The sequence below is a fragment of the Mizuhopecten yessoensis genome, unplaced genomic scaffold (genome assembly GCF_002113885.1).
Source record: "Mizuhopecten yessoensis strain PY_sf001 unplaced genomic scaffold, ASM211388v2 scaffold10441, whole genome shotgun sequence".
Classification (NCBI taxonomy): domain Eukaryota; kingdom Metazoa; phylum Mollusca; class Bivalvia; order Pectinida; family Pectinidae; genus Mizuhopecten; species Mizuhopecten yessoensis.
Window position 1 is genome coordinate 796,606 of NW_018408548.1, and position 16,625 is coordinate 813,230.

At 34.8% G+C, this 16,625-nt stretch overlaps 1 protein-coding gene across 3 annotated transcripts in view; it reads right to left on the bottom strand.

Annotated features, from left to right (window-relative positions):
• The window catches only part of LOC110460613 (cysteine-rich with EGF-like domain protein 2), a 27,429-nt gene extending 13,880 nt beyond the window's left edge, over positions 1–13,549 (bottom strand). For 2 of the 3 annotated variants that reach the window (XM_021513621.1, XM_021513619.1), the window contains exons 1-10: positions 12,981–13,548; positions 11,145–11,227; positions 10,558–10,612; positions 9,436–9,550; positions 8,613–8,701; positions 8,052–8,178; positions 7,556–7,657; positions 7,076–7,159; positions 2,622–2,717; positions 789–932 (exon numbers count right to left, since the gene is read on the bottom strand). In XM_021513621.1, the coding sequence (XP_021369296.1) occupies positions 789–932; positions 2,622–2,717; positions 7,076–7,159; positions 7,556–7,657; positions 8,052–8,178; positions 8,613–8,701; positions 9,436–9,550; positions 10,558–10,612; positions 11,145–11,227; positions 12,981–13,115 (1,030 nt within the window). In that variant the 5' untranslated portion in view covers positions 13,116–13,548. Of the gene's footprint in view, positions 1–788; positions 933–2,621; positions 2,718–7,075; positions 7,160–7,555; positions 7,658–8,051; positions 8,179–8,612; positions 8,702–9,435; positions 9,551–10,557; positions 10,613–11,144; positions 11,228–12,980 lie in introns of all 3 variants that reach the window. The other variant, XM_021513620.1, reaches the window with a different exon arrangement.
• Between the last annotated feature and the right edge of the window lie 3,076 nt (positions 13,550–16,625).

Sequence of the window (16,625 nt, forward strand, 5' to 3'; positions counted from 1 at the left end):
TAATTTTCCCTTTGGGGCCCCGCCCTGGCCCCAGGGGTTGGGGTAGGAATCCCAATTTTACAATTTTGAAGCCTCATCTACCAAGGATGATTCTGACCAAGTTTGAAAAAAATCCATCCACTGGTTCTTGAGAAGAAGTTGAAAATGTAAAAGTTTACGCACGACGCACGACGGACGACGACGGACGAAAAGCGATTGGAATAGGTCACTTGAGCAAAGCTCAGGTGACCTAATAAATATAACTTCATAAATATAAACATGCTAATCTTCAGAACAAGATGTTCAGGAAGATCTTGCTTTATAAAATTTATAAAATTTGACTATTTGGCTTGTTTGTGCTTTATGTTCTATTAACAGCTATGGTCATTTCTTTTGGAGTATAAGGGAGTCAATTTCGCCTTTAGTTCTCTTCTATTTCACAAAGTATATCATCAGCTCAGAAGTTTGATATTGCAGAAAAGCTATTTGAAGGAAATCTATGTGCCTTATGAAGCTGAATCAGGATAGTATCCTCTACTGTTTGAACTTGAGGAGCCAAAATAGTTTCAAACCTTAATGTGTTTAGCTTAATTCTTAAATATATAATAGAATCAGAACTATCATCAAAATTAACACCAGAAGAATACTGGTCACATCGATATCACCTAAGTGTTAAGACAGCTACAACTTAGCATTTATGGTCAACACAGGATTTCTGTAAATTTGATTTTTATGCTGATGGTTCTTTTTCAGTAATAGACCACATACTCTGCTGTGCTTTAAATCTTCACAGTGAGAAGGTCTCTTACCTGGGGGTTTGATTATGCACTGATCCTCCTCCTCGATATAACCTGAATCACAATCACAGGAGAAGGAACCCTCCTGGTTCACACAACTCCTGTGTTCTCCAGTACAAAGCTCGGCTCCCCCTTCTTCTGTACATTCATTTATATCTGAAAAAGGAGGAAACTAAGGATAATGTCACAAAAAAATAAATTCAATTAAAGATTGTTAAAGGGGGTTTTTCTCTTCATATTTTTATTACCACAAAAAAAAATATTTAAGAAACAATCAAAATATGTGTGTGTATTATAGTTGGTTGTCTTACCGAGGAGAGGAAATTGCAAACAAAATGCAAAAGTTGCTTTTATCCGAGTTCATTATTTTTCCCAACAATTTCTGCCCTCCTTATATATTCCACCATATATGCAAACATATGTTGATTATATCTATTCTACCATGTCAAAATGTAATTGAATTTGCTTTCATGTCTTTCTCAGAGTATAAAAGGCAAGGTGTTTAGGAAAATCCTTTTTTTATTATGATATTATTTTGCACACTGCACAAACATTGGTCATGTAATGCCTCACTTTTATTTCACCAATAAGCCACACATTGCTGATATCATATTTATTGGATCAAGCAGCCACTGGTCCTATTCTGTCACTTTAGCATGAATACAATTGGTAGGACTGCAACACAGCAGGTTTTGTTAATATAAAAGTAAAACAAGCACAAAAGAATACAAATAAACAGGTAAAGGACATACATATACTTTCACACATACCTGTAAAGTTGAAAAACACACATACCTGTGTACAGACACATGTAAAATAAAACCACACATACCTGTGTACAGACACATGTAAAAAAACACACACATACCTGTGTACAGCCACATGTAAAACACACATATACCTGTGTACAGACACATGTAAAAAACACACACATACCTGTGTACAGACACATGAAAAAAACACACACATACCTGTGTACAGACACATGAAAAAAACACACACATACCTGTGTACAGACACATGTAAAACACACATACATACCTGTACTGGTAAAAACACACACATACCTGTACAGGTAAAACACACACATACCTGTGTACAGACACATGTAAAAAAAACACACACATACCTGTGTACAGACACATGTAAAACACACATACATACCTGTACTGGTAAAAACACACACATACCTGTACAGGTAAAACACACACATACCTGTGTACAGACACATGTAAAAAAAACACACACATACCTGTGTACAGACACATGTAAAACACACATACATACCTGTACTGGTAAAAACACACACATACCTGTACAGGTAAAAAACACACATACCTGTGTACAGACACATGTAAAAAAAACACACACATACCTGTGTACAGACACATGTAAAACACACATACATACCTGTACTGGTAAAAACACACACATACCTGTACAGGTAAAAAACACACATACCTGTGTACAGACACATGTAAAAAAAACACACACATACCTGTGTACAGACACATGTAAAACACACATACATACCTGTACTGGTAAAAACACACACATACCTGTACAGGTAAAAACACACACATACCTGTACCGGTAAAAACACACACATACATGTACAGGTAAAAATACACACATACCTGTACAGGTAAAAACACACACATACCTGTACAGGTAAAAACACACACATACCTGTACAGGTAAAACCACACACATACCTGTACAGATAAAACCACACACATACCTGTGCAGGTAAAACCACACACATACCTATACAGATAAAACCACACACATACCTGTGCAGGTAAAAACACACACATACCTGTACAGGTAAAAACACACACATACCTGTGCAGCGATCTTCTTCCAGTCTGTATCCCTCATTACATTCTGTACATTTATCTGCTCCAAACGTAGTACAGCCGTCACAGGACTTGTGACAAGCTGAAAGAAGTAAATAATATTTATAAGGTTATTAAACAATACCTGTGTACAGACACATGTTAAAAAAAAACCACACATACCTATGTACAGACACATGTAAAAAAAACACACACATACCTGTGTACAGACACATGTAAAAAAACACACACATACCTGTGTACAAACGTATTAGCGGATTTCTTCTCAAGCGTATTTACAGTCGAACCGCAAAATGATATAAATCTGTTCTAAAGATTTACACCATACAAAGTCCTTTTAGAGATACTAAAATAACAGAGAAGGAAGTGCTAAATGAACTGAAAACCTTAAATCCGTCAAAATCGCCGGGACCAGACAACATTCACCCTAAAGTTTTAAAGGAATCAGCGGAAATAATTAAAACACCTTTATGTGAAATTTTCAACAAGTCACTCGAAAAATGGAGAACTTCCGGTCAGCTGGAAGGAGGGGCAGATAACGGCAATTCACAAAAAGGAGGATAAGAAATTGCCAGGGAACTATAGACCAGTAAGTCTCACCAGTATAATATGTAAAATCATGGAGAAAATTATAAGAACAAGAATAATGGACCACTTGGAGAAAAACGATTTATTAAATAAGCATCAATACGGGTTTGTCAAAGCAAGATCGACGGTACTACAACTAATAAAGGTCATTGATAATTGGACGGAAATACTCGACCAAGGAGGATCAATCCAAACTGTGTATCTAGATTTCATGACGGCATTTGATACTCTACCACATAAGCGTCTAATAGCTAAATTACATTCATACGGACTATCACCTGAAATTATAAATTGGGTGAAATGTTTTATATCAAATAGGAAACAAAGGGTATCAGTAAATGGCGAAGCATCAAAATGGATGGAAGTAACCAGTGGAATCCCTCAGGACAGTGTTCTCGGACCATGATTGTTCGTGATATACATCAATGACCTACCAGAACTGATAAAATCATCAACATTTTTATTCGCGGATGACACTAAAATGTATAATCCCAGCGAAAATGTCAACCTACAGGAAGACCTGGACCAGCTCCAAAAATGGTCAGATACATGGCTACTTCCATCTGGACAAATGCAAAGTACTTACCCTAGGAAAAAATATCAATACCGCGCCGCTTACTTGTATAAAGACAACGATGAAGGGAGAATCAAAGTCATACTAGAAAACATTAACAAAGAAAAGGATCTCGGAGTAATTACAGACAACAAACTTAAATTTACTGATCATTATACATGAATCGGTCAACAAAGCAAATAGGATAATGGGGACAACAAGAGGCCCAATGGGCCTGCATCGCTCACCTGGTATAAATCTCACACTTGTAACCTTAAAAGTGATCTAAAATAAATCCACAGGCAAAATAAAACATCAGTATTTATGATTAAAATTCATTCAAAAGAACCTGTTATTTTTTTTTCAAACATTTCACCCCTGTGATTGAAAGTCGAACAAAGTCATTCCATTATGTTGAACAAATTTTATAGCCTTTCATCTCAGGATGCAACTTGCAAAGTATCAACATCCTGGGACCCATGGTTATTCAGAAGAGGTCATTTAAAGATTTAAACATATTTGACCCCTGTGACCTTGAATATAAGTCAAAGTCATTCACTTTAATGAACATTGTAGTCCTTGATCCCAGCATGACTAAATATCAACATCCTGAGCCTTTTGGTTATTCAGAACAAGTTGTTTATTTTTTTTTATTTTTTTTTATATTTTGAACATATTTGCTCCTTGTGACCTTGAATATGATTCAAGGTCATACATTTAAACGAACTTGGTAGCCCTTGATCCTAGCATGCTACTGGCCAAATATCATCACCCTGGGCATTTTTGGTTATTCAGAAGTTGTTTAAAGTTTTTAACATATTTGACCCCTATGACCTTGAATATGGGTGAAGGTCATTCATTTGAACAAACTTTGTAGCCCTTCATCTTAGCATGCTACTGGCCAAATATCATCACCCTGTGCATTTTAGTTATTCAGAAGAAGTTGTTTAAAAAATTTTAACATATTTGACCCCTGTGACCTTGAGTATGGGTGAAGGTCATTCATTTGAACAAACTTGATAGCCCTTTACCCGAACATGCTACTGGCCAAATATCATCACCCTGTGCATTTTAGTTATTCAGAAGAAGTTGTTTAATGTTTTTAACATATTTGACCCCAGTGACCTTGAATATAGGTGAAGGTCATTCATTTGAACAAACTTGATAGCCCTTTACCCCAGCATGCTACTGGCCAAATATCATCACCCTGGGCATTTTGGTTATTCAGAAGAAGTTGTTTAAAGTTTTTTTAAGACAATTGACCCCTGTGACCTTGAATATAATTGAAGGTCATTCATTTGAACAAACTTGATAGCTCTTCACTCAAGCATGCTACTGTCCAAATAACACCTCCCTGGACAGTTTGGTTATCGAGAAGAAGATGTTTAAAGTTTTTAACATATTTGACCCCTGTGACCTTGAAAATTGGTGAAGGTCATTAATTTTAACAAACTTTGTAGCCCTTCATCCCAGTTTGCTTCTGGCTAAATATCATCACCCTAGGCCTTTTAGTTATTAAGAAGAAGTTGTTTAGAGTAAAATATTGACGCCGGACGACAGACGGACGGACGGACGGACGACGGACGCCGTGCCACGGCATAAGCTCACTTGGCACTTTGTGCCAGGTGAGCTAATAAGAAGAACATATACATATTTAGATGCAACAACTTTTTGTCTCTTGTATACAGCGCTCGTGAGACCACATCTGGAATACGGAGCTTGCATTTGGAATCCATACCATCAAAAGGACATTAACGAAATTGAAAATCTGCAGAGGAGAGCAACAAAACAGATACCAGGAATGAAAGAACTAAGTTATCAAGCCAGATTAAAGGTACTAAAATTAACAACGTTAAAACACAGAAGATTACGAGGGGATAAGGTACAAATTTAAAAACTGTCACACGGATGATATGACACTTCTGTAACGGAAGGGTTTTTAAATATAAACGATAACAAACGAACAAGAAGTCATAGCCTTCCATTTGGAAAAGGAGTGTGTAAATTAAACTTAAGAAAGTATGCCTTTAAAGAAAGAGTAGTCAACCATTGGAACTCACTGCCAAACCACGTCGTCACATCACCAACACTAAAAACGTTTGAAGCCCGACTGGATAAGCACTGGGGAAAACCAGAATGCTATTATAACCATGAAATTGATAATAATGAACTTATTAACTGTCGGGTGTCAGCTTAGAGTCTGACGATACACCTGATCTGGATATATAGGCATATGCCTGCGTCCAGTACTATTATATTATATTATTATATTATATTATTATTAACAAAAAAAGAATACTTCAATGAGAGATATCTAAATATATAGGCCTACATGCCTGTACTCAATAACTAATGAGAAATTTCAAACAGAAAACATCAATTTGTTTGTATTGTTTATAAGTTTCAAAGGACTTGGCAGTGGGATGAAACTTCAATGTGAATTTTGTTAATTTTTGGTTTCCAATAATGGCCTAAATATCCACTGTTGTATTTTCATAAACAACAAGAATACCGCGGGGCGGAACAATATACGCCCGTTGAATGCCATATAGTGTTATATACTTTCTTACAATGAAAATAGATCTGCATCATTCTAAGAGTGGTAAGCTGACATGCTATAAAAAATGTAGAAGAAAATCTCCGGACAAAAAATCAAATACTGTAATGAACAAAGGGCAATGACTTTTGAAAAAATTGTTCAATCAAAATTCTTTTAAGGGAGACACAACTTCATATCATGATTATGATGTATACCAAGTTTCAAAGAGATCAGTCAAAAAAGGAGATTGCCGGACAAACAAAAGTTTATGCCGGCCGGCCGGACAACCCCATACCATAATACTTCCATCAAACTTGACAGGCGTATAAAAAGGGTAGACAGCCTGTATCGCTATAATACCTCCGAAATAAATGCAATATTGCAAATATTTCCCTAATTTGGGCTCTGTCTCTCTGGTTGAGATATGTATGAGTGTGTATGTTGTTACAGGATTTGGATCTCAAATGTTTCTTTGTAAATACGTCATCAGGGGTGGGGTCAGACCCTGGAACTAATCCTGGTAGCATACTTGTATTCTTCTCTTCATACCCAGCAAGTATGGTTGCACGGTGAGGAACTCAACCATTTCCAATTTACGATCTTTGGACTTAAAATATTCTAACCACTGGTCAACATTTCCTATCAATGTATCAAGGCTTTAGAATGTTTGCATGAGACAGAGGATGAACTGGACCACTTAGCTCAAGGGCAGTTTGTGATAAGGGAGTTAAAAGTTGGGGACAGCAGCAACAATACCTACAATTACAATAGTAGGACCCTTCAGTATTGGAACAGTATTTGCCATTATCACAAGGAGATGCTTCTGCAGAACATTCGTCGATATCTAAACAAAATAAAAATAAAATCTCATGAGATACTGTTTTATTTGGACAGTGATATTATAAAACATGCATGTATCAATGTTTATTTATTTATTTTTTTAAATGCTTAAGGACAGTGATATTATAAAACATGCATGTATCAATGTTTCTTTATTTATTTTTTTAAATGTTTAAGATATATAATTTAAAATCTTTGAAAATAGATAATGAAATGTTGTAAAAAATGGCAAGTCAATCTGCATATTTGCTTGTTTTTCCAGGTAGCATATACATGTTAAAGCATCTGTAAAAAACTATATATCACCAATGCATGCTTTATAGATTTTAATGTTTTCAAAATGGATAACAAGAATTTGTCCATTTGGAGCAATTAGGAGAACAAAACTGATGTTGCTTACCTTGACAGCCATCTTCTTCTGTCTGAGTATATCCTGTTTTACAATCGTCACAGCCCTTTGGCCCCTCCTCCCAGCAGGTGGACTGACAGGATCTGTGACACGCTGCAATGTCAAAGATGTTAAAATACTATTGTTTGTCTTTCATAGAACTGAAAACTAAAAAGAAACTAGATCTGACTTGAAGCATCGGCTTCACAATATCCCACATATCTACAAAGTCTGGAGCCCATTTAATGAAACAATTACTAAGTTATATACATCTTCAGCAACTGTGACTGGATTATTGGTAAATATTATGGAACCCAAGGGTTAATTAGGCAAGACAATCAAACTTTCACTTTTAAACTTCCTTTTTATTAACATGTATATAATACCTTCTTTGTATAGAATTTTTTTATGTGCGTCTCTTGGTAGAATAAGTACCCCTGCAATTTAAAGCAATAATATAATGCTCTATCTTTTTACCTAATATAGTGTCTACTTATATATTAATTACCTGTACATGTTGTATGGGTGTCATTTTTAGAGGCTTCAAAATATCCATCTTTACAGCTGTCACACAGGTCTCCTTCATAACCAGTATTACAGTTACATTTTCCAGTGCCTTTCCGTGTGCCTCCTCCCTAAAAATTATGAGAAATTTGCCATAATATTATAAAACTTCCACTGAAACAGCAGTTGTTTTTGTGCAGATCAAAATAGCTTTCCTATGTATAGTTTTAGGAAACTATGAACATTTATATAAATATATATATACATATACCAAATGTAATTTCAGATTGAAATTTCTATTCATATATCTGAATAAAACTTGAAATAGCAAGATAACAGATTAAAAGATTTTTAAGACATTATCCTGTCTTGCTAATTTTAACAATCTCAAAACCATTAGGAAAATTATTAATGTTAAAAGCATTCTTCAAGCTCAAGGGCCTCAAAATTCTCATATGAATGCTGTACAGATACAAACGTTTGAGATACATGTAATAGCAAAATGAGTCGGTGGGTTTTAACTCTTTTGAATTCTGCTGAGGGCCTGTATGTGTTATAGACTTACCTCACAATTACCGTTGTCCTTGCAGGGTCGTATCTTGCCTCCCGGACATTCAAGACAAGTCGGTCCAAATGTGTTTTCAGGACAACAAACTGTTATTAAATAATACAAAAGTAGAAATCATATTGTTTATTTCTACAATGATGGTGCAAGGGAGATAACTGCAGAATTTTATACAGTACATTTCACCTAATATCACATCCGTTAATGGCACTTTTTGGTTATTTTCATGTTTTTTTTAAGCACCGTTTTTCCTGCTATATAATCTAAGCAATTCAATTCTTTTATTATCACCTGATTTTATGTCGATTTCTCTTAATATCACTTTATTTTGGCCACTGTCACAAAAAAAATACAGGTAAATGGCGGTAATGATTCATGATGTATTGATATTTTACAATGTATATACCCTGTTATTTTTTTCCTTATAAAAAGGTACAACAAAATTAAAATACATAAATAATGCAGACTATATTTCGAAATAAATGCTTTATTTATTTCCTGATATCTGATTAAAAAAGACATCTTGCAAAGAATAATAGAATAGAATCTTACAGCATTATAACTGTTTGAAATTTGATTGTTTGAAAAAAAAATGGAAGGGATCATTCCACACTTTATTAATTTTGCTATCCATGAATGGTAATTGCACTGTATCAAAATGAAAGATTAATGCCCTGGAAAGGGAAGTAACTATAAGCCTGAAAAATACTTTATTAAGTTTTGTGGATAAATGCAACTTACAAATATATTAAAAACAAAGAGAGAAAAACCTGTTCAGTTGGGGCGGTTACGAATAACAGCAAAGGCAGTACAAACATTTTACCTTTCATATTAGATACACATAGCCACATCTTCATGTCCTCTTCTGATCCTTTGGCATAAAAACTAAACCAGTATTTTTCTATAAGTTCTTCATTTTCTTCAAGTATGGTGGGGCACTATGAAAGAAAAGAAATTTTCAAATGAAAATATTTTATTTATTTATAACATCTACAAATCTTTGATGTCATATATATCAAGCAGTAGTTTGATACTACTGAAAATTAACATGGAATTTACCTAGAAAGTCTGACAGATATTTTCATTACAGTTTTCTTTTATACACTGATTTATTCCGACAAAATGCAGGAAATCCATGTATGTACGGGATTTACAATCCTTTGACAGTCAGTTCGTACAGCATTTAAAACTGTAATTGCATAGTTTATAACTAAATTTTTACTTTAAAACACAATATTTTTGTGGTTGATTTTTCCAATGTTCATCTATTTCGTACTAAAATTGTCGAATTGTAGTTGCATTGATGAGTTCCAAAAGACTATAATTCGGGTATTTCCTTAGCCCAAAGTGACATGATAGAAAGGAACGCATTAAATACAGATTTCAGACTATAATTACTACTTTACTACAAACATAGTTTGAGATTTTATCACTTCATGTAAACTTTGGTGCAAACAATAAAACAATTAAATGTGAAATCCTGCAAGACCTGGGCCCGTATTCATGAAACCGTTCTCATGCTCAAGCATTGCTTTTGTGCTCAAACCAAATTTCTTGTAACTCACTTAAATCATGTAAAACGATCAAAAATGTTAACAATGAAAACAGTATGTCGCTTACAGTATCTTCATTTTTTTCCAGGTCATTGACAAACTAAGACTTTATTCTTTAATTTATGAACAGAACAAGAAATTAGGCTTGAGCACAAAATCCATGCTTGAGCATGAGAACGGTTTCGTGAATACAGGCCCAGGTGAACTCTCTTATATTAAATCTGTAGAAAATCCAGTGTTCATTCTTGACTTTAAATGGAGAAAGGCAAATGTACTGAAAAGGTTTGGGGAAACAGTAATCTGTGGGCAATTGAGAAGTGACAACAATGTAAAGCACAGGATTTAAGATACTTATCAGACAGAAATCTCAAAATGAATGAAATAAATCTTACATTTTTATCTTCACCTTCACAGAGACCCTCCATAACTTCTACAAATCTTGTCTCACTGCAAATAAATGCCAACGGGTACCAATCATTCATAGCAAGACACATTATATATGACACATTATATATGAAACATTATATAAGACACATTATATATGACACATTATAATGACACATTATATATGACACATTATATGACACATTATATAAGACACATTATATATGACATATATAACATTATATATGACACATTATATATGCTATAGATCTGTTAACTGCGAGTTAAAAACAACCTAAAAATAAATTAGATTACAGACAAATCTGTTAATTAAGTAATGGTGAGGATGTTGGTGATAGACTCAATTGTTTCAATATTCCAGAAAATTCTGTATATTCTGCACTTTCCATAATTAAATGAAGGAATCAAACTGACTGATCTTTTAGTGTCTGTACTAGTACTTATATTGGTATGGCATGAATACATCAATTCTCATAAAAGATGAAACTATTTTATGAAACTATTTTTATCATGCAAGTGCCAACAATGCTGTCAATGACATCGGAGATAACATTACAGTTTGTATGCTATTTACCTGGTAGCAAAACTTCCTAGGCGACTTTCTTCCCATTTAGTATTTCCTCCACCATAATTAGATTTTGCTGTTTTCTTCAGACCCTGTTAGTCAGATAACATTTGTATAGAGTATTATAAGTACAATTTCCATCATAAACATACATGTATACATGAAACAGGAGATATGAAAAATTCAATACAGCCGAAATGAAATTAAAACCCGGTCCTCCTTAATCTAGACATCATTCCAACAAACTCAGCTTTATAGGAGTACATGTAAGACATTGATAAATATTGTCCTCAATTTCGTTTTCTTTTCAACAAAAAATGTAGTTTTAAGACAATTTTGACACTTTGGCAGTATGGGAATTGAGCATGCCACTGAGGAATCGCAATACTTGTGTATATATATTGTGGTAGATTTTAATTGTACATAGGATTACAGACTCCTTTTAGCTTCGCACTAGAGGGAATTTCCCTTTAGCTAAGTTATGATACACTGTCTGACTAGGTAGTCTGGAATCGCAGGTTGGATCCTCGGAGGAAGCACACTACTCTCTTTCCGGATACAAATGGTGTCCGTGGCCCTACCTGTGGTGTCAGGGTGTTAGAACCTGGGTTGTGGTATTCAAGTGCAAACACATTTTAAAAGAGGGGAGTAGTGCGACAGATTTTAATTGTACACATGCATGATTAAGCCCAATACGGTCACCTAACTTTGTGTGAGAGAGAATTTCCCTAGCTCAATGGTAGAGTATTGGACTAGGAAGTCTGGAATTGCTGTTTAAATCACCTGAGAAAGCACACTACTTTTTTTTATATTTCATTAATATTTGGTTTAAAAGGATTTTTTCTTTTACATTTGTGACAAATGATTCCTTTTAGCCGTATCAAATGCAATGGAGCTGGACTGGGTCCATCCCTGATAACCAGGTGCCCCAATTGGTCAGAGCAGCTGTTTACAGGTCAGAGGTCACAGGGTTGAATCCTTGGCCCGTATTCATGAAACCGTTCTCATGCTCAAGTGTGAATTCTGTGCTCAAACCAACTTTCTTGTAACTCAATTAATCATATCAAACTATCAAAAAGTCAAAAGTCTCTTGATTTTTTTTCCAAATCATTGACAAAATAAGATTTTTTATATAATTTATAGCCAGAAGAAGAAATTGGGCTTGAGCACAAAATCCATGCTTGAGCATCAGAATGGTTTCATGAATACGGGCCCTGGTCCTACTTTGCATTTTTCCTATCCTGTTTCAAAATTAGTGTTGTACTAATGTGACAATTAATACATTACTATTATAGTAGTGTAACTAAAAGTCTGGAATCACTGGTTAGATCAGTAACACAGGGATATTTTATTCTTGGCATAATTGTGCTATTATACTAATATGTATAACAGGAGAGGTAAAATGCATAGCCAGACCAGGATTTGAACCCTAGCGAGGACTCTCCGACCTCCAGGTGAACGCTTTAAACCTGGGCTACCTGATCTCACGAGGTCAGCAGTGAACAACCATGTCCAGCTCTGTTACATTCCTCAGTCTTTTTTCCAAGTCTTTGCACCCGAAGAGAACCTTATTTACAACCTAAGTTAAGGAATCGATCTTGCCAAGCATTCACACAATACCTGAAATAAGGGTTCCAGGGACCCTCGAAACTCTAGAATGACACTCGAACCAATACAGCTATACCTCACAGGGCGATAAGCCGATTGACCAAATCCAGCTCCACTACATAAGCATTGTTCATGCAAGTCTGGCAATTTTTAAATAGAAAAATAGTAATAATAATAAAACATTAGAAGGAACAAATTAATTAACTACTTAAGCTAAAACACTTGCAATGTGTTTACCTTCTCAAAATTATTCACAATAGCATTACAAGTGTCACATTTTGACTTCTCCGCCATCACTCCAAGGTTGTCCCATTTGAAGACTGTTATCAGTGTAAACACGACGCAGAAAACTGTTACATTCATCTTCATCATCTTCTTTGGTCTGTCAAGTGCTGGAAATGACCTTTTTTATCACACACTAAATTCGATTTTACCTCAGAAATGAAAAGAACAATAAGCACACCAAAAATGAAGTTCAAGTTATATCACGTAGGCATGAAATTGACAAGAATTCGTAGCAAATTGCCCTTGCTTTGCCATAAGAACTTATGTAAAAATATACACAAACCGGCAACAGGCCGGTGCGACCTCGCTTCGAGTCTTATTTTCCAAAATAGTACGTCGAATTATGTAACTTCATCTGTGTGGAATTTACAATGTAATCAGTTTAAATCCATCTACTTATACAAACATCCGATTATCATCTGTATAACACAGTTCTCGTCATAAGTCCATTTTTAATACGCTGCATGTGGGCGATTGTGTACATCGACTGCCATGTCAGTGTTTATCGACCAATGAAATGAAGCCACGATCGTCATACGGAGCTTACGAAGTTTATCGGTTAGATAAAGTTCTTTTCATCGGTCTGCTGTACATCAAGCGAAACGAAATTTCACGTTTGCGTTTCATGCATAGACAAGGTGCAAGTATTATTTAATTGACAGGGGTGCCGTCAAGAAGGCATCATCATCAATTACTGGAAAACGCATTAACTTCAGTATATAAGCAAGCGATAATTGTGATATTTTTTAGTAGATTATTGTAACGTATATTATTGGCAAAGTGAAAGTAGAGACCTGGCACATTTGTATCATTTTGCCTCACACCTGGAGTTAAAGTAGTTGTGAATATAATGTTAATTAAGCTGTTACTTTCATGTCTAGCAGAAGTTTATAATAGTGACGGTGCTTGAATTGATTGATCATTTCCCCAAAAATGGACTTGAGCAAGACTGCATCGTTTTATCTATTTCGTCAAAGTAAGCCGGCCGAGATTATTTATTCTCAATACATTTTATTATTTACCCGAAACCAACATGACATATTACTTCGACGACAGCTATTTACGAAAATAGTCATATAGTAGGTTTTACATGTCGTAAAGTTCAAAGACTTTCTTGTAAATTATCACAATTAAAAAAAGATTTGATAGATCTATTTAGCTCTAAACATATATATAAACATAGATATAAATCTTCCGTGAGAAATTTAGTGAAAGCAAATGTAACAGAGGTCATTATTTTTGCAATGTCTCTGCTAGGAGTCGAACCCGGGCATGCAGTAGCGGATCCAGAGACGGGCTATATATAGCTATCTGAGGGGGTTTCCAAATTTCCAAGGGGGGTTTACATGTGGGGGAAAATTGAGAATACATGATTTTCAAAGAAAATTTTCATGGTGGGGGGGGGGGCCGTGTTTCCTGAAGCCCAAAAATCATCTGGATCCACCACTGTTGGGACCTCTTTTACTAGTCTTACGCTCTATACCGAATGTGGTAAAACTTACTGGCTTTGAAGTCGGGTGTCGCTGACCTCTGTAATCTTCAAAGGACGAATATCAGTCTAGTGATTGGTCAGGTTTTTCTACCTGATACCAATCAAATAGCTGAAGTCACATGCCTTTAATTTTGCTATGACATATTCCAGCGATGCAGAGAGCGAAAGTGAGCGTATTTATTCTGCCTCTGAAAGTATCGAGGATGATAGTTTATAGCTAGGAGTGTCAATAACATGTTCACCAATTAAAATTTCAACCTCATGTTGGAACATGGTTTCATCTCTATATCTGAAGGATCTCACTGCCCAGGACTGAATTTGCTTTAATCATAAAATTTTGCATATATGTGTTCTAAAGTCTAGCTTATCATCCACTGTTACACCTAAATCTTGTTCACTGGTAATTAATGCTTTCTAGTAGTGCTGTCAAACCAAACGAATTTCAGTAACCGATTACTGCAAAAATCTTCAGACTGAATACAATTTACACGTTTAGCATATTTTACCATTTCCCAAATTTGCATTCCGACTTCCCTTTAAAATCTTTTTTTTTTTTTGTGATCTTTGTCAATCCATACTATTATGGAATCGCCCGCCCCTCTTAATTTAAATTTTTGGTATTGACTAAGATTGCTGAAATGGCCTCCTGCCCTCAAATCGATTATTTGGTTATTGATTTTGGTAATCAGTTTGCGGTCCTCCGACCATGGGTCCCAACACACTTCCTCGAGTAATACCAATGAGGACGCCATGATACCATTGATGATGATTATCCATTTTCAGGAAGTCTTCTTTAATAGGGTGGGGGTTCGTGTTGCAATGCAATACATGGGCCTAATTATTAAATAATATACTGATCAGCTAATCGTTCACATAAACGATAGATAGATTATGAAAGTATATGATGATTTCGAGATTCTTAATTTTATCAATAAGTTTTGATTACAACTATGACAACAAGAATTCTGTTGTGATTTTTCCCCGATTCAGCACTTATAATGACTGGATAAGTATAAATAGAGTGGTCGCAATTAATAACGATTATAGATATCATATATATATATTTTATACATCAGAAAAATGATCCTTACGGATGAAGAAATATTATAAAAAGACAAATTCTCAACAATGAGTCTTTAGTACTTCCATCTCTTCTAGGAGATTCTTCAGATTTATATATATATATATATAAAGTCAAAGGTAAACATATTCAACAAAGTACAAGACAATGGAGTCTGATAAAACAGTTTATTACGTTTTACCACATATCACCGACCAGTGACGTACAATACGAACCCCAGTAAATACACAAACTTGATATCTGTATCAATTTTTATTTTCCTTGATTGTTGTTTTGTGATTTACATAGCATTTGAAGTATTTTGTAAATAACATGGACACCAGGAGTGTAAAGATAAATTTGTGTTAGTATCACACTATTGGTGTAAACATCGTCAGGCATAGTGTAAAACTATAGGTTTATGTCATAAAGGGTGACGGGCGTGCTTATAACTACTCCAAACAGTTCGTTCATTAGGAGAATTACACATGTACAACTTTACAGTGTGCAGATATACATTAGTGTGGAATTTTGTCACTATCCTAGCTCTCATTTTGAGAGCTTGAAATTACAAGTATTTTTACTAGATTTACATTTCGGGCCATGAAGCAGACTTTACCTATTACAGAACGCCTAATCTTACATAAACCTTAAAGAAAATAACCATCGTAATGATTATGATTATCGTCGTCAAGATATCACTGTATATTATATATTCCTCATATTGAAATAATGTTTTTATTATTTTTAGTTTTTATCATAAACTAGAATAAGCTTTATTTGTCATCAAAGTGTATCAAAATATGTGATGTCAGACTGGCCTTCTTTTCACCTCTTCTGTACTATCAGTAATTTATGAATTGGTGTCTGTTGATTAATGAATATTTTGTTTCCTTTAGCTTCAAATTTTCATTGATTTTTTTAATAAATATAGAGATTTTCTTTCTTTTTGATAAAATGATTCAATCTTATTTTCTTCAATATATGTGTCTCTTTTGATAACATTTTGACATACATCTTATTCAGGCTAGCACTGAAACGTGTT